Raw genomic sequence first — 19,459 nt, forward strand, 5'->3', positions numbered from 1 at the left:
GAAACACACAGTACATTTTGTGTTACCGCTGCCCTTGCAACCGCGACAAGTAAAAAAAGAGGCGATTTTTTTTTTACTCTCGAATGTTATTAATGGGGTGCAAATGAACACAATAGAGAACATAGAGTCCCGTTAAAAATTATAAGGTGTTTAGTGTTTGTCACTCTGATATGGACGGGGTTTGCCAACTGCAAGGAGGAAAAACCCAAAATTGGCAGAAGGTCGAAACAAATACCCGCAGACCGCCAAGTGAAAAGACAAGCAGAGAGACAGCGGATGGCTGAGGTCAAAGGAGAAAACAGAAAGAAACAAAAGATATAAAACCTCCTCGCTACACCCATTGCCGTTCGTCTCTATCTCTCTCTCTCTGCCATTTCATTTACCTCACGCCCTCTCACCGCAACGGCCCTCCTCCTCAGCCCGTTTCCGTGAAGAACAACTCGCCGGACGGAAGGCCGACTCGACGCAGTCGTAGCAGGGAAGAAGATGCGGTACCACGATCGGCGTGTCACCGACAACATCTCTGGCGGAGGATTCAGTTAGTCCTCGTTTATGCAGTCGCGACCGCTCCACGTCGTCGACCCTTCGTCCGCCTTCTCTGGAACAGCGGTCTAGGAGAGAGGAGCGCGACGAAGAGGCGGCCCTCCACGGTCACCGTGCTGCGGGAAGATCGAGATTTCGTCGTCGTCGTCGTCACCTGCGAGTGCGGCCCAGCAGCGTCGCCCTTGTTTGTGCAACGCAACCCTCTGCGAATCCTCCGGTGTCGGTTTGCACAGCCGTGAACGCAGCAGCGGTAGCTGCCAGACAGCGCACCGCCGGAGCCTTCGCCGGGCCGTGAGCCAAGAACGGTTGTTTTTTCAGGTTGGTGGTTGTCGTCGTCTTTTATCCATTGCGAGGCTGTCGCGTGTAATGTGCGCGATGTCGCGGCCGAGGCGATGTTGCGTGAAGACGGTCAGGGATGCTTGCATTCGAAAGTCACTGGTGGGGAACGACACGGTTTATTATTATTATTTCTTCTTTTTTTTGCGTCATGATGTTTGTGATGATGTGTTTGTCACCAAGAGCTTCATGTGCGTTTGATATGCGTCTCTTCGTGAATTTGATTAGCGAGGTTCCACGACTCTTAACAAGATCTTTGGAACTGATTTACTAGATTTTGCTGAACACTGTTTAGACCAGGGTCCCTATGTTGCGCTTTTTGGACTCCCGCGGCGACTAGGGAGAAGGAAGTGACGTCCACAACGCAGGAAACGCAGATTGGATGTTTCTTCTGCTCAAATTCTTCATCAACCACTCTCACCCATCAACGTCCAATCTGCGTTTGCTGCGTTGTTGACGTCACTTCCTTCTCCCTAGTCGCCGCGGGAGTCCAAAAAGCGCAACATAGGGCCCCAGGGGTGGCCAAACTGCGGCTCTTCGCGCGTCTAAGTGCGGCTCACAGCTCCCTGGTAAGCGTGCCCCCCTCCCCTCCTGCGTCCACAAAACAAAAAGAGTTTTAGAATTAAAAAGAAAAAAAAAGCCCACAGTCTTCGCAGCTTTGTACGACACAACGTGCATACAGCTAAACTGCTTTTTGGCACCTAGAATTGTCCAGTGACCCCAGTGGCGTAGCCAGAAAATATTTTCGGGTGGTGTTTCAAGGTGCTTATGCACACACACACACACACACACACAATATGTATATATATATATATATATATATATATATATATATATATATATACACACACACAGGGTGTCACAAAAGAAAATTTACACGGTCTTTTTTACCGCAAAAATAAACTAGGCATCGCCGAACGCTCATTCTCCGCCCAAAGGTAGAGGTAGAGGTCACGACCAGATGCCAAAGTTTCAGCCCGATCCGATAACTTAATCAAAAGTTATAAGTGGTTTTCTGAAAATTTCAAATGGGAAAATGGCGGCCGACGGAGTTTTCAAACACATGGGGCTCTATGGCACCAGAAACCGAAAACAGGCAAAAATGGGCTCCATTTTCCCATTGAACTTTTCAGAAAATCACTTATAACTTTTGATTAAGTTGTCGGATCGGGCTGAAACTGTGGCATCTGGTTGTGACCTCTAGCGCTACCTTTGGGCGGAGAATGAGCGTTCGGCGATGCATAGTTTATTTTTGCGGTAAAAACGACAGTGTAAATTTTCTTTTGTGACACCCTGTATATTGTCACGAATGACAAATGATGAGGCGAAGAGGAAGAATAAGTAAAGAAACTAAGCGTTTAATAAGGCAAACCTGTGCCCAAAACAAAATAAAAGTAAGGTAGCGTCGCATTAAAAAAGTGAGGAATTTATTGAGATTTATTTGTCTTTTTTCCCTGTTATAACAGTATCGCGTGGTTTCTTTCGCACCTATTAAGTATGCATCCCAAGTGACAGCGTTGCTGAACGACCTGTCAGAACTGGGAAGGGGGTGGGGGTCGATATTCATCAAATTATCTCCATCAAAAACACGCGAATAGTGAAAGTAGAGGTTAGTGCAAAGGAAAACCTACGATTTGTCACATTAGCACTTGTTCTGCTTTGCGAAAAGCTCCAGTCGAACCACAGTAGTACACGCCGAGCAGCGCCGACGACGAAGCTGACGGGGGCACGTTCCTAGGGCTCAGAGCAACAGCGCTACGGTGTCGTCTACGCGCAAAATCTTCGCGCGGCGGCGTCCGCTTTTGCCACTACAACTCTCTAGGACACTGTAGTTTCATGACCCCCTTAAGCAGTGTGACCCGGCGTTAATGTCTTTTTGACCTTGGCTTCATGTAGTACCACGACAAACATCAATTCGTGCTTGCAAAAAACAAAAAAAGAACAAAAAAATCCTTGCGGCGACTTGATGTTGCAGTTATTCCGCAACACCGCCTTCTCGCAATCACGTTCCATTGCTGCCAGTTGAAGACGCTCAAGAGGGAGAAAAAGAAATCGCTAACAAGATGTGATTGGCGTGTCTCCGAGCAACGATAGTGGCACTATGAATAGTTCTATTTATGTCACTACCGAAGCAGCGTTGCAACAAAAAGGCGGATAGCCAAGAGGTCTGCGTGGCGCCTTTCCTAACGAAGACGATGATGAGATGAGTATATATATATACATCGTTTTTTGTCACTCTATACATTCTGAGAAATCTCTTGCGTCTACTTTTCCCACAAAGAACTTTGGAGAGAAAATCGGTGCAATCCACGACGGATGGGGAGTTCAATGAATGACCAAACAAAAAATATCTCTGCACCTGGAAAAAAAAAAACTGTCAGCGCTGTGACGTTGAACATGACGTTTTACGTGTTCACGTCGTGTCCGTATGTCACTCCATGAACTGAGTTTTTAGGTGAAAGGGTATTTTAAGCCTCGTCATTACATTCGCAGAGCTCTCTGGGTAGACTGCAGCTATTGGCTCTCTAAAGTACACCGAGGAAAAGCAAACGCTCCACATTTCTCAGAGCCTGCTGCGGCAAGGAAAACTAACGCTTGCGTTATAGTCTGTCTGCTCGAATTCGCTCATAAACGCCGATAAAAGAGCCTACTTCACGCGCCATAAAACGAATGCAGGAAGAGCAGGCATGCATATTACCCCAACGAGGGTCAGTGTCTTCTTCTTCTTGGCAGCGACGAGGATGATTTTCTTACCCCCCCAAAAAAAGGTAGAGGAAGAGCAGGTAAACACAATGGGGATTCCCCCGGCAATTTTCCTCGCGTTAGATTGCGCACGTATAGGCCGTTTGAGTAAAACCGCGTTTCTTCGAGGAAATTTACGGCCTCTCGGAAGGCTATTGCAGGTTCATTCATTCGTTCGGGAGTTCATTCATAAGAGCGCTCTCGAATGGACCGCACATACGTTGAGGTGATACGTAAGGTTCCGCGTTTATACGTAGACGTTTCATGTAAGTTTACGCGCTTGTATGTTCACGTCAGAGCGTTTATACGCCGATGCTACGCTGAAATTACGCGACGCTGACGTTAGGGTGACGTTCGCGCAAAGTTACGCGCTTCTACGTTTACGTGATAGTACAGTTTAACTCGTAAAGGTCTACGTTTATACGCTGACGTTTCGCGTAAGCTTACGCGCTTTTACGTTGGCCTTACGCTGAAGCTTTCGCACTTATACGTTGACGTGACGCGTTTTTCACTTACAAACACGAAGTGCCACAGATCTGAATTTGGCTGTCCACTCGTGGCCCTGGCAGTCGAGTGAGTATGAGACTGTATTCGGAGACTACACTCTCCAGCAATGCAGAATTTGCCCTCAAGGTCCAGTGTGCTTTGCTTTGGCGGTATTTCCTCATATACCTTTTTGAAAACAAAATTGATTGGAACGCGAGAGCACGCTGGGATTGTGGTTCCGCACACAGCACGTGCTAGCTCTTTTTGAGATAAAAATTGTAATACATTTTCATAAAATCATTTGGGCCGGATAAAACCTTCTTCAAGGAGCGAAAGGAAAACTTTGTTTTGTAGAATTACACGGCCGAACTGCAGTGTTGTCAGATGGTCCCACCAAGAAACGGTTGGATGGTATAGCCCAAACATAGCTAAAGCTTTAAAGGAAATACAGCCAAAATAGCCAAGACTAAAAACAATGATTTCTAAGCGTTTTATTCACATTTTTTTCCACACATACAAAACACGTTACATACTATTTTTCAACCCTTGGATGCTCTACATTTTGTGTACTATATGCCACTTGTGAATTTTTCGAAAAAAAAAATCTTCAGAAGGATGAAAATTCGTACAACTGACCTTCCCTCATATGTTTTCAAAAAGTACAAGATACAAAGACACCTTTATTGTGAAGCGCGGAAGATATTATCATAACGTAAAAGAACAGACTGCAGAAGCAGAACAGTCCGAAAACTGGGCTTTTCAAACTAGAACCCACAATATCCCACCCACCGCTTTTATCCTTGTGTAGAATATGCCATGCCATGCTAGCCACGCTCCATTAGCTACCCCGTACGCGTAGTTCGCGACGACAGCTACTTTGTCTCCGAAACGCTCCAAGCTATTGGCGCCCGTTCTCGCGCGAGTAACAAAATGACCGTGAGGTAAGAGGCGAAAGGAGGGACAAGGTTGTTTACGGTTGCTTACGGCAACCTAGTCGGATGCAGGAGACTAAACAGGATCGCTCAAGGCGCTCCTACTTCGAAGGTTGTTGTGTGCGCATCGCGGGTAGCAGTTTCTTTTATGCAAACAAGAACGAATGATTGAAAGACAATAACTGCGTTTCTCATTATGTGTTATGTGCGGAAACAAACGCTGCATTTGCACGAAAACAAAACCGAAACGTGACTCCAATCAATAAAAAAGAAAGAAAGGTTTGTGAGTTCAGCTGCCTGCAGAATACGCAGACGACCAATCACGGTGATCATCAGAAGAATCTCAGCGGGCGACGAAGCTCATAATACGACTAGATTTGACAACTGCGACATGAGCGGAGACATTAAGCAAATAAAACGTCATGCCGACCGATCGTCCCGCGCACATCGCAAGTTTTTTTTTTTTTTTTTTTTCGGTCTAGCCGTATTCTGAGCTTCGCCATGTACGCTAGAATCCTTGTATCCTTCGCCGTGATTTGCTGTATCGTGTTCTATGGGAACGTGAACTCACAATTTTTCAGCGTCTCGGCCAAACAAGCGCTCTGTATTAGAGTTCCAGCCTTATTCAGGGTACTTCTTAAAGTACCCTGAATAAGGCTGGAACCTGAACCGAAACTTGAATTTCACAAAGTAAGGTAGCAGGAGTGTTCAACAGGGCGCCACAAACCCCAAAACACCACTGATAAAGCAATATCTCGAACGAATGGCCGTATTTTTGTAGACTAAGAATGCAGTTGAGTGAGAGTCGCGACGTCGCGCCTCCTGCAGAATTGTTGAGGAAGAGGGGAAACGGCCTTGTATCCTTCCCTCTTCTCCTACCCTCTTCGCGTCCTCGCGGAGTCAAAGCGAGAAGAGGATGAAACGAGAATCGCGACGTCGCGGGCTTTGTTGGCCTCGTTCAAGCGCGCCCTTCTTTCACAAAAATACGACCGTCCGTTGGAGATGTCGCTTTATGAGTGATGCTTTCGGGTTTGTAGCGCTCCGCCTAGCGCTTCCGCGTTGTTTTCTGGAATCAAAAACTTGGTTCAGCATTCCTTAAAGTATGCAAATTTACTACATTAAAAAAAAAAAAAAGAAAACATGCGATCTGCTTAGGGCCATGGAGTATGACGTTTCACTCGCTCATTGCCCCTTCGCACGTCTCATTCTTAAAATCTAATCATATTCTAAGTGAAAGTCTTTCACTGGAGTTCATTATATCGCTCTCCGTGTTTCGCTGTTTCTGTGTTGTGCAAAAAAGTAAACTCGGAAAGTCATTTTTCTCTTTTTTTTTAATCGTACGTTTGTATTTATTGCTTCGGTTTCGCTCCAAAATTCATTGGGCAAACGCAAGAAAAAAAAAAGATACACAATAACTTTGATTTGAGATACTGCAACGTGAAAAACCCAGAACACCCCTTTCCGGCTCAGGCCAATGAGAAGAACTGTTTATTGAGTGGTAATTGTTTGCATGTTTTTAGTTGCAAAAGGGTGGACGCCTCTTTGCCTCTGAGACTACGTAGCCATTTGGGCGCGACAGCCTTTCTCATTGGACCAGCCGATCACATAAAACCAGCGATTGGTGTTTAGAGCACAGCGTAGCGCAGTATTCGCCAAAAGCTTTGTGAGAGTCAGCGAGTGCCCCACGTCGTACAACGTGCTAATAAGGACTTTCGTAAATAGTATACTTCGCGGATTGCGGACCCCGCGGACGCGTGCTTGGTCTGTGCACAAAAAGAGACGGCACGGGGGGATCGGTTACCGCGTGGGCCAGCGCACACCAGCTCGGAGCACGTGGAGCGAAAGCTCGTGCTGCAGAACCCAGGATGCTGGGTTCAATCCCCACCCCTGCCCGTTTCGATCTGGATAAGCATCGTACCGGCGTACGGTCGTGAAGCACTACTGCGTGATGCACGTTAAAGACTTTAGGCTAACAGTTGTACTGTACTGGCTAAATTGCTCATCTACAGCTGGGAGACTCGTCGCCCGTTGTGGCAGACCAAGTTCTAGGCTGTATAAACATACACACAACCCAATTATTATTAGAGACGGCACAAGTTCTTATTACCGATGCCACGGCCTCGCGTACAATTTACAAACAGTTCCCCTTACATCGCGCTCCCATACGCGGTTTACACGTCGTGATCAAGCTTCCTTGAGCTTGATCACATTGGTTATTATAATACTCCTGTCTCACTGGCATTTCAATGAATCGGAAAAATTAGCGTATTCCAAGTAAAAACAATAACTAGACAGTTTTAGAATGGGGGCCCCCGAGGCTTTGGATCAGCTTGGGACTTTGCACAAAGCATGAGCAGAAGAACACGGAGCGTACACGCATTGCGAGGCCCCACTGCTTCAGGAACCCCGAGCGTCGGGATCCCTTATTCCAAAGCTGTCTGTTGTGCTGTGCGTATATGATTGGACGGCGGAAAGTTAGTCAGCGCCAATGAACATCGGGTGTCTCCAGAGTAGATCAGACATTGTCCTGGCGTGTATGTTCCTCTCCGTAATCTGTGTTTTCTGAGCTGTTTTCCCCATCATGCATCACACATTTACCAGTGCCGTACGAATGCTAGCTTGAGGTCTTTAACGTGCGCCGCGCAGTTGTGATGCACGACATGACGCCGGTACAATGCTCATCCAGATCAAAACGGGCAGTGATGGGGATGGAATGTGGACAAGTGCGGAATCTCGGGCTGATTCATCGCTCGCCCAAAGGCTTTCGGCGTAAATATTACTGGAAATTCCCGTGACACGGGGGTGCAGTAGTATTACAAAGGCGGTGATCAGTGACGAAGATTCACACTTTACAAACAAATAAATAAGGACAAAAAATACGAAGTTCTGCGACGTCAGAATTTTCTAGTCGCTGAAAGAATAATTGTAGAGAAAACGGCTAAAATAACACGAATGTATGTAGATCGATAGAAGAGAGAGAGACACTGATCTCTCCGATCTTTGCCTTCCGAGAACTGAGAGAACCGGCCACGCATACCAAGGACGAGGTTGACCACTTCCTCAGTCCCGTAGGAAGAAGGGGTAAAGCGGAATCCGACGTCCCATGGGAATTCACCTTGCGTACTCGCGTATCGGACGTGTTTGGGTCGTCTACCCGGTAAAACCAGCGACGCAATATTCTCCCCGGGAATCTGCACCGAGCTCTACGCGCCGTTGCACTTCGCGCCGAGTTGGATCAGAAGACGCTTCTTTGCAAAGACAAGATAAGTTTTTTTTTAAATCCGTACTTCGCTTTTACTATTTCTTCGTGATAAAATTTTTTTTTGTTGCTGTTGTTTGTTTTCGTTTTAAGTAAAACCGTTATAACTGGTTCTCCAGGTAGGTTACAGTTCTGAAAGTCATATACCAAGGACGAGGTATATGAAATAAACATACCGTCTATAGCATAGACGGTATTTTAGGACATCATTTTTTTTGTCATTTTTGTTTGGTATGGTTGGGAGAAGAGCGTCTTGGTTCAGGTGATGGATGAAGAAAGAATAAACAATTACAACAGTTGTGTTGTCCCAGTGTTAATTGTTTATTATTTCTTCATTCATCACAACACAAAGCTTTGTGGCAGTCTTAAGCGCGATCCAAACCAACGCTTCTTTTTGCGCCTGTAGGTCGTGCGGCTGCGGGTGTGACGCATTTCGTGGCGTTTTTGCTGTTTCCGGGCGCGCTTACTGAGTCAGAACCGTGCGCTTTGGTTTGGACGGGCGAAACTTCGGGCGAGCGCGCACGCGCGCACGCAGGCACGAGCGCACAAGCAAAGTGCAACTGCGACAGACAGACGGCGAGAGAAAGAGAGAGAGAGAGATCGCGTTGTCATGTTGGAAGAGAATAAAAGGGGGGGAGGAGAGGGCAGCCAGACAGCGAGAAACGCGGAGCCGGAACTAGCTTGCCCTCCACCGATTGGCCGGGACACAGGAGCGCCCTACTACGTCACCGCGCGTTTTTGTGCGCGTTGAGAAAGAAGTTGAAATCAACCAACTTTCTTGTGCGCGCCCGGAAGGAGCGAAGAAGCGGCGCGACGTCACGAAAATACGTCACATCCGCAGCCGCACGACCTACAGGCGCAAAAAGAAGCGTTGGTTTGGATCGCGCTTTAGAAAGTGGCGAGAAGATATAAGCGACAATGAAGTGCAATTGAAAAAAAAATGTAAAAAAAACAGTAGAAGGGGCGAAATACACGCTTGTGCGGTACTCAAAACAACTAATAAAATTACTTGTAATGAATTACTTTTTGGAGTGATTTTGTAATCATTTGAGTACATTTAATATGTAATCGCGAGAGCAATCTGATTCTTTTTAAACGTGTTAATATTAATCGTAAGAGTTACTCTTTTTCCTCTCTTCTTTCTGACGGCGCCCTTCGTTTGTGTAACATTTCTTCGAAGGAGTCCTCAGACCAAAGTCTACGCCGGGAGGATAGATTACGAAACTTTTGGTAAATTAAGACGATAATTAGTTTATAGTCCTGCTGATTCTAATCTAATAAATCAACAGTACGAAAAAACCGTTTTAAAAACCGGCAGAAAAAAAAAATGGTTAAGTTGAAGAGATTGGTAAAGTAAAGGCAACTTTTTCAAGTAACGGCCGATTACTTTTCTTCTGGAGTAATCAAGTATAATCTAATTGAATGATTTTTAACCGAGAGTAATTGTAATCGTAATCGATTACTTTTTTAAGTAACGTGTACAAGATTGGGACCTCTATATAATCAATGTTATTGTAATAAACTATATACATATGCAAGCGTGAAATTACGCGCGTAATTTCCGAAATCGATATTGTTATTGGGACATTAAAAAAAATCTGGAGCGTTTACTTTCCTGCAAGCACTCGGGAAATCCAACAATCGCTGCAATCTACGCTCAGAGTATGTTTAGACCTAAAAAATAGGCGAAGTCTGCGCTGCGGCACTGAGCATAACGCTGATTGTTTTTTTGTTTTTTTTTTCTTTTCTAAACATATAATTAGTTTCGTAATTCGCCGAGCTCTCCGCGTAGATTGCAGCGATTGGATTTCCCAGGTGCTGTGCGGGAGAGTGGCTAGACGTTCCAGATTGTTTAATAAGAGTGCAATTCAGTGCGCCTGATAGTGATAGTGATAGTACTTTATTGCACTTAAAAGTTTGTGGTGCCGTTCGGTGTGCGCGTGTGTGCACGCGCGCGCGCGCACACACGCGCACACACACACACACACACACACACACACACACACACACACACACACACACACACACACACACACACACACACACACACACACACCGGTGATTATGCTATTGTTCGAGTAACTGTTCTACACAACTCGCGGATGTCGTCTCGGTTGCAGGGGATTGACTCCGTGAGGTGGTGTGGGAGTGACCTCCAAATTTCTGCAGCACGCATTAGGCACGATGTCTTGTGCCGCAAAGTTCGCGACAGTGGAGGTTGTAGTCGGCCAGTTCGCTTGTTGAGGCGAGGTGGGGAAGGCACGTCAGGGTGGCCAGCACCCATCATTAGGCAGAAGAGCCTGATCGAGGCTACGTCTCTGCGGTGTTGCAGAGTCCGCCACTGGGCGTACTGCAGGAGTCTGGTAGTGGAAATATCTCTGGCGGCAGTGTGGTGCGACGAGGGGGAATCTCGTCGGTACAGCGTAAGGGCTGCCCTCCGCTGTATGGACTCGAGAGATTTCTTATGCTTTGTTGAGGGGGGGTCCCAGATAGCAGAACAGAATTCCAGCTGCGGGCGTACCAGCGACGTGTATAGGTGCCTGAGTGGTGCGGCTGGCATGCCGCGCGTAATTTGGGTGACGAACCCCAGTGTCCGCCTCGCACGTGAAGCAGTTCCCTGGATGTGGCGACTAAAATCGAGGCGCTCATCGAATGCGACTCCGAGCAGTTTTGTGTGAGTGACACGAGAGAGTTCGGTGCCACCTATTGCAAGGGGTGGGGAGTGTGAGGGCTTAGCCAAGGACAGGCTGACTGTCATGCTGAGGCATTTTGTAGGGTTTAGTGGGAGGCTGTGTGTTACGGACCACCTGTAACAGGTATCGAGGTCGTTTTGAAGGGAGGTGACTGCGTCCTTAGAGATTCCTGGTTGTATCAGAGAGAGGTCGTCTGCGTACAGTATTGCCTTAGATTTCAGTCCATCGGTGATGTCGTTTATGTACAGTGAGAAAAGTGTAGGGCCAAGCACACTGCCCTGCGGCACACAGGCGAGCACAGTACAGGGTGACGAGAGATGACCGTGGAAGGCAACTCGCTGGGTTCGATTCCTGACAAAGTCCATTAGCCAGTTGGCCAAGGAACCCTCAATCCCCACTTTCTGGAGTTTTTTAGGGAGAAGTGCGTGGTCGATACGATCGAATGCTTTTGAAAAATCCAATTGTACTAGTTGGCAAGGGATGCCCTGGTCTAGGTGTGAGCTGAGCCTGTGAACTGCTACTGCCAAGGCAGTGTCGCAGCTGCGTCCCCTTCGAAATCCGTGTTGTGCCTGATTTAGCAGGCCATTGTCCTCCAGGTGGTTCAGGATTTTTGTATTTACTATTCTTTCCAGTGTGTGGCTCACAACTGAAGTGGAGGCGATGGGGCGATACGAATCAATGTTGTCGGTGTCAAGCCCATTACCTTTGTGGATGGGCGTTATGATGGATCTCTTCCATTGAAGAGGTACGGTGCCAGAGTCGACTATGCGTTGAAACATGTGGATCAGGATGGGCTTGATCAGAGGGGCGGAGAGCTGGAGAAAAGCAGGATGCACTCGGTCTGGTCCAGGGTTCTGTGCTGGGCGAAGGGAGGAGAGTAATTCTTTCAAGTCTTCTTCGGTAATGGATAGGGATGACAGAGAGGCTCCAGGTGGGGGGGACGACTCGGGATTAGCTGGGTAGGAGGGGGAGGCTTGGGGAGGTACGAGAGGCATTCGGGGTAGAGGTGAGGCGGAAGTCATGTGGGGAGACCAAATTGAGGAGAAGTGTTCACTAAACAGAGAGGCTATAGGGGGGGGGTCTGATACAAGTTTCTGGTTGTGTTTGAAGACTGGGTGGCCAGGTGAAGAGGACTTTCTTTGGGATTTGACGTAGGCCCAAAACAGCTTGGGCTCTTTGGCTGCTCGGGCTGCAATGCTGGTGACATACTCCTGATGAGATATGTGTACCAGCCTCTTTATGTCTTTTTGCAAACTTCTCGCTTCAACGTAGCTAGATGTACAGTGTCGCTTTCGAGCACGATTGAAGAGTAGGCGCTTTCGTCTTGCAAGTTTTACAATGTCTGTGGTGATCCACGGAGGCCTCTTTTTCTTCGAGGCTGGCGAGTGAGGAACGCATTCCGTCTGGATTGCAGTCATAAAGTCAGTCCAGAGCTCGTACATTTCGTGGGTAGAGGGTTCAGACAGCACCATCGACCAGGGGGCAAGGTGAAGGAGCGCGCGTAGGTGGGAGAGATCCGTCTTTCCATAACGGTATATCATTTGGGTGAAATGTCCTTGGCGGGGGAGAGACGTGTAACATTCAATGTGTATAGCCTTGTGGTCGCAGCCGACCAGACTTTCCTGTGCGTAGCAGTCCAATACAAGGGTAGGGTTTGTAGTGAAACAAAGGTCAAGTTGTGACTCATTGCCGCCAGCTGACCGGTATGTGGGGTCGCTGCAGAGCTGGACGAGACCGGCAGTCTCTACCATCTCAAGGAGCTGCTGGGATGCTGGGTCAGCAGCTATAGGCGACGATAGGTCTCTCCAATCAATGTGCACATTGAAGTCACCTAGTAGGTAAACACTTGCATAGGATGTGCCGAGTTCCAAAAGTCTGTCGATAGAAGTCTGGAGAGAACCAAAGCTCGAGGAGTGCGTGTTTGGGGCTATGTAAACACAGGCCAGAAGGAACTTGCTGCGGGGAGTCCGCAATTCTACGAAGACAGCCTCAAGGTTATCCTGCTCCAGGTCGGCTCGGCGCCGACAGATGATATGAGACGGGGCGAGCACCATGACTCCGCCCCCACGGGAGGTAGAGCGGTCTTTGCGAAAGATCTGGTAACGGGTAGTGTCGGCAATTTGGCCGTCGCGTGTCGTTTCATCTAACCACGTTTCAGTGAGGGCGAACACTGTGTCGTCTGTGGACTCGAGCATGGTGTTAAGTTCAGGCAGCTTGTTTTTAATTGAACGTACGTTAGAGTACCAAAAGTTTAGGTGCGTTGCACGCTCTCTTCGTGGCGTGGACGGGCTGCGGTCATTTGTTCGTGGGTTCCGAGGTGTAGTAGATAAGGGAGCTGCGGGGGACTGTTGGGCTACTGTTACGAATAGCTCGTCCTCGAAGCGCGGGAGCTAGCATGTGCCGCAATACCATTCCTCGGGAGATGAGGAGAGACGGCGGTAGGCCGAAAGCGGGAGGTACTCGCATTTTCGGTGCTCCCAGAGTTGACACTTGTCGCACTGTAGTGCGGCCGTGTTGCCCTTTACGGCCCGGGCGCATCGAGGGCACGGGTGCCTTGGTCCAGGGTTTAGGGAGATGTCTCCGGCAGCAAGTAAGAGCCAGACGACGTGCGGTCGGGCGGACGTGAGGTGCGGGCTTTTAGGCCTAGTGGCACTTGAGGTTACGGCGTAACCGACGGTGGTGCCGACGTTACACAGGAATAAGGACCGGCAGTTCAGTCTCTGGCGGAGCCCGGAGCATTCACTTTGAGAGGCGTCGGTGAGAAACAAGGCACGCAGGCGCGAGTAGATAAAAAAAGCAACAAGTAGACGTAGCCAAGCGCGCACCGTGCCGGCGGCCATCGCAGCACGATCGTTCCGTACAGTTAATTCATTCGTTGGTTTATTATCGTTTCCACTACCCCAGATGCATGGACACAGCCTGATCCAACCAAACGGCTCAGTGCTGTTCTCACAACCTTGCCGATGGCCCACCAGAAGGGAAAACCGGAGACGTTTGTGTGTTGTCCCCTTCTTCGTCCGTCGTCTCCGGTTTTCAAAAATGTGTAGTGACGGAGGTTGTCTCGTCTCCGGCCACGACGAGGGGGGAAGGAGGAACTCCCCTCTTCCCGAGAATCCCTTTTGTGTGTCGCAGTAGTCGCTATTGTCCCCCTAGAAGGTTATAGAAGATTAACCCGTCACTCAAAATTCGTACAAAAGCAGCCACTTCGGTGGCTGGAACGCCTTTTAGTTCGAGTGATGAAAGCGACCAAATATAATTTAATCTTGATACGTGAATAGTCAGGAGTCAAAGTTCACGCTTTGACATTCAAATAAAACGTTCATAAGTATAATAAGCAAAGAAAACAAGTTTTACCGAAAGCTTGCCACAGTATAACAAATTTTTTCGACGATAATAAAAAAAAGCATTCGTGTGTTTTTATTAGGATAAGGTCAGCTTGATGTTAGGTATACGATGATCTCTTGGAATATGTGTGTGAAATCATCTGCACAAAACCGAAGTGCAAATCAGCTGACACAAATGGAGGAGTGAAAGCGAGGCGATCAAATAAACAAAAATCGCAGCAGTACCCTACATTCCAGGGATAACTCACGCATGAAAAAAGATAGCCGCGACGCACGACAGGTCGTGTGGTGTTTATCCTTTTCAAGGATAAACACCAAAGAGAAATGCGTTTTCAAATTTCTCACAAGGTACAATTTATTTGCCTTGTGTGACAGAGATTGTTCAGCACGCTCCCCTATCATGCGACAAATGTTATATGATTATATCGCCCAAACTGGCAGGTGTATAATAAATGATAGGACAAGAGAACATGTAGCATTTGTTAAGGGCACCACAGCAGGCCACCTGCCAGCTCGCCGCCGCACCTGTAAATGCGGTGCAGCGTTCACCAGCATCACCATCCTTGGTAGAAAAACAAAAACAGTATGCGCGAAAGATGCTTGGAACTATGACCATTCAAGAAAATGAAGCGACATGCTTGAGCGCATGCCTTCTATCAAACTCAGCACACACACACAAAAAAAAAATAAAAAAAAAACACCATTTGCGGTGTTTCACGTCTCGCTGAAATGCGGTTCATTTCAAACTGAGAATGTATGTTTGCCCTTACAATGAAAAATAAATCAAAGAAGAACATATTCTAGGCTATGAAGGAGAATAAACACATAGGTGGTGATCTAGAGGTATCTCTTTCTTTTCTCCGTTTTTTTTTTTAAGTTCTTGTTCTGTAAGCTCATGCTGGGCCCACCTATAGTATTATATGCGCCGACTAGCTCAACTCCAACCGGTTACTCTTACGTTGTTCGCACGTTCTTGTTGGCTCGCAGCAACATGTTTTCAAGGATAAACAACCACCAAACTAGCTCTTCTTCTCTTTTCTTTTTCGCGTGTTATTTTACATATTTTTATTCCGGTTAGTAGAGGTAAACCACGTGCAACACAATCCAATAACACATTTTACTTGCCAAGTTGGCATCTCTCGCGACCTTATTCTACTAAACTAGTTTTTTTAACGACAGCTTTTAGGGAGCGAATGAAAAACAAAGAAATACGAAAATCACGCGTGTTTGTTATACTAACAGGGTCACGACTTCTCCGTATAGAAAGAAACAAACATAAAGGCAAAGTGGAAAAAAAGTCGTGCCATCCTATCCTTCAAAGATAAGCGTCGAATAGACTCCTATGCAAACTGGTACGTAAATAAGACATCTCTATTTCGGTATCAGATTTCGATTCCCGGTACTTCTCACATGAATAATTGATTTTTCGTTATCAAAAAAATACCTCACTCCTTCTGCCAATAAGTTCTTGACCGGCATGGTGCAATACGACTGGCAAACGTGCACAGCCGTCTTCTCCGTTGCTGACGCGATGCGCGTGCGAAAAAGCCGCCGGGGGGACATCGAGACCTTCGGCCGATCAAGACGAACGAGCTCGAAAGAGTTCTCGGAAACTGAGGCGGGAGAATCCTAGGGCAAGAGCGGTGTGATGTCCCGGGAGACCGGCTACCTTAGCTGACACCGAGTGTGCGTGCGTGCGTGCGTTTGTATGTGTTGGCCGCTTGATGTATTCCGTTTACTCCTAAGCTGACAGTGCGGTGGAAGCGACGCGCTCGCTGGATCATGTCATAATACGTCTAGGTATCGCCACGTGATCACGCTTCTGCCCAACCCCATGCGTAGAGAGCGAGGTAAGGTTGACGAAAGGGTGGCGCTTGGTTGGTACGGCGAGGGCGTGATTCCCGCCGCACTGCCAGCTTAGGGGTGAACGGAGCAGTGTCAGATTCCGAGGGATTTCCCCAAGGTGAAATGCCCTTTGTCGTATTCTGTTTTTTTTTCTTTGTCCCAGGAAAAAAGGAACGAAAACACATATCTGCAGGAAGTAATGTTGTTGTTACCGGCGTGGACAGACAGTCTTGGGCGGAATTAAACGCGCCTACGACGACGAAGATGGGAATTTCGTTTTCATTCGAACTGCTGCTGGCGGAGCGTGAGTGAGCCGGACACGACGGACGCGGAAGAGGCGTGTTCGGTATTGAAACAGTGGTATCTAACTAGCGTTCGTTGCGCTGTACTTTACGGTAAACAGAATACAGGAAGGAACGGAAGAGCCGTTACGAAGGAGCGTGCAGTAAAGTTTAAAGAAAAAAGGGGATAGCGTTAGACCGTTGGTTGAGGCGCTTTCGCGCGGACGTGTTACGTACGGAACACTGGCGCCACCTTCCTTGTCTGCTTTCACAAAGACGTTTCAATCAATAAGTCAATCGTATAGGCTTTCGCTCGACGACGTCACAAAAACAAGCTTCTCTATGCGCGCTATTTTATTTATTTGGGTTTTCGTATGATCGTCCCATGCCAGGGATGCGTACTCCATCGATGAGTGTGCCAAAAGGTATATATGAAGTTTTGGGCGGCGGAGAAAAGCTCACCGCAAAACTGTCCGATGCAGAGAAAAGCTCACCGTCTTTTTGACTGATGCGGAGAAAAGATCACCTGCAAATCTAAGAATCGAGCGTTCACCCACGCGAAATGCGTTAACTCAAAATGCTGGAATGCCTAGTGCTCATGCAGTCATTGTGCACTTCACTAGCAGAATTCATTTTTAAAATATAAAAACGTCCTTAACACGTCGGGCATTGCTCGAGGAAAAATAAATCATTTCAATAAAACGCTAACTAAAAAAAAAGGCTTAATATAATTAGTGTAGAGGACCGCAGCTTGAGCAGTTTCAAAATATTTATTTATTCTTCATTCATTCTTGTTTCCAGGAAGAGCCGAAGCCTAAATGTGGCGCACACAAATACACTCTTAAAACAAACTAAAGCAGCAAAATAACACAAACAAACTGGCCTTACGAAATGACCTTTTATGAAGTATACCGACACCACATTGTCAATACTCCACATTTTACCACATGTTTTAAAAACAGTGGTTTCAATCGTTAACCCATTCAAACGGCAAAAAAAAAAAAAAAAAAATTTAAAAAAAAGGTCGTATTTTTTTTATCCCGGCTCCGTCAGAATTAAATATGGTAACACGTGAAATCGGTTGACATAAAAGAGGAACAAGGGCTGCATACAGCCAGGGCAGAGAATAAAAATCAAGAAGACCAGTTTTACAAGAATGACTTCCATCAAACCTTTACCGCAAAAATGATGCCAAAATATTTTTTTCGTGAACCGTTTGTTTATAATTTGATGATTTGAATATGCGAATATGTTCTGTATTCAAAGCAAAGAATCATCACACAAGAGTTATTTCTATTGGACTGAGCCCGAGCAGAAAGCAGTGGTCTTCGGAGCAACTTCGGTGCGTTGAGCTTTATCTCTGCCTCCGATTTCGTTCGTCAGCTACGTCATATCTTTTTGCAATCAAATCAGAACGCGAAGGAGAGAAACGAAAAATGGGAAAGGAATTTTGTATTGTAAGAAAAGTCAAATCGCGAAAAAGAAAAACCAATGCAGCTTTTTCGCTGACAAAAACTAAGCTTATTTTGTTTCAGTATGGCCGGGTTTCTATAAACAAAAAGTTGTTAAAACTGCTGTAATTCTTTGTTCAACATAGTTTTCACATATCGGAACGATTGATCAAACAACCTGTCATGTTAAAAAAATGCATAAAGTGAAAAATAATCGATATTTTCTAGCTACAGTGATATTAGTTTAATATAAAAAAAATTAATCTAACTTAAAATTTAAAAAAATCTGATTTCGTTTAAATCTTTTTTTTTTTGCTTACAACAGTGCGATATTGTGAAGTGTTTACACTGCGTGACACTGCCAACATAAACACGTTGGGCTTTTTTTTACATGTTAGTGGTTGCCAATAATACTACTATAGTATGTTGCAGGGTAAGAAGATAGGGCGAGAGAAAGGAAGGTTGGAGAGGAGGAAGCTGACGCAATGCTGGCGAGGGGAGGGGGATTCCTCCTCCCCTCGCCAACGTTGAGTCCATTTCCTCCTCTCCCACCTCCCTTTCCCTCTCCCTACCTTCTTGAGTTGTCACCGTGGAAACCGCTCGTTCCGGGCACAAACAAAAAAAGACTCTGACACGCCAAAAAAAAAAAAAAAACATTTTTTTTCATGCTAGGCGCTTTGACACTTTGCGGTACACTGTTACGTCACAGCGCACAGGCGGGAACTTTGAATTGGGCCTCGTATTTCTATTTTTTATTAAAAAAAACTACGCAACTTTATAGACCTTTTCCGCTTACTCTCGCCCCCGACCGCCAAGTAGGCATATCCGGTATGGGCGACGAAAAAATATCAGAACGTTTCAACCTGCAAATAGTAAAAAAATATAGGGGAGGCAAAACATGAATGTGTGACGGTTACGTTCATGCCCTAAATGCCTTCTATTGGCGTGGCGACGGCAAAACAATGTTTTCGCCCATACTGGAAGTGACGACAATTCAAGATGGCGGCGCCCTTGCCGAAAAGGTCTATAGTGAAACAATTTTTTTGTAATGTCCTGATATGCCATTTCAACGCCTAAAATAATTTTTTTTTTTCTTTTTTTTTTTTTGCGTGTGGGGGCGATAAATGTTTGACGCTGATCAACCCCTTCTCCAAATAAAATGCGACAAATCGCTTGGCGTCAAGTCGGTTGTGCGGTATACCGCCTGCATGAGAGACGCCTTGGTACCACTGCTATTAAATGATAACGAACACTTTACATATTAAGTTAATTTAAGGTGAGCTTTTCTCCAGACCCGCACAAAAAAAGGTGAGATTTTTTTTTTTCGGTGAGCTTTTTTGCGGGATTAGAAGTTTTATGTACATCGGTTCGTAACTTCGTACGTCAGAATTAATCCCACTTAGAGGTTGCCTCATGAAACGTAGATTTCTAGAGTGAGAACTACTTACGTTTTGGACTGAATCACTCGAAATTGTAACATCAGGATGCTTAAAGTATTAGAACGTAGCATATTTACCTAATAAAAAACATACAATGAGTTTTTTTCC

The 19,459-nt window shown here is 46.4% G+C and overlaps 2 protein-coding genes across 2 annotated transcripts in view; one reads left to right on the plus strand and one right to left on the minus strand.

The window, feature by feature from the left end:
* The first annotated feature begins 453 nt into the window (after positions 1-453).
* Positions 454-19,459, plus strand: part of LOC8028472 (solute carrier organic anion transporter family member 74D) — a 73,634-nt gene continuing 54,628 nt past the window's right edge. The window contains exon 1 of the mRNA XM_029971067.4: positions 454-861. The gene's annotated coding sequence lies outside the window, so the exon portion shown is untranslated. The remainder of the gene's footprint in view (positions 862-19,459) is intronic.
* On the minus strand, positions 10,361-15,814 carry LOC120850541. Its single transcript, XM_042291386.1, has 2 exons — positions 15,780-15,814; positions 10,361-11,222 (listed from the first exon to the last, which is right to left on the minus strand). The coding sequence occupies exons 1-2, from the start codon at positions 15,812-15,814 to the stop codon at positions 10,361-10,363; spliced, it is 897 nt and encodes a 298-aa protein (XP_042147320.1).

This window comes from Ixodes scapularis, unplaced genomic scaffold (assembly GCF_016920785.2).
Source record: "Ixodes scapularis isolate PalLabHiFi unplaced genomic scaffold, ASM1692078v2 PGA_scaffold2__306_contigs__length_199485367, whole genome shotgun sequence".
NCBI classification, from domain to species: domain Eukaryota; kingdom Metazoa; phylum Arthropoda; class Arachnida; order Ixodida; family Ixodidae; genus Ixodes; species Ixodes scapularis.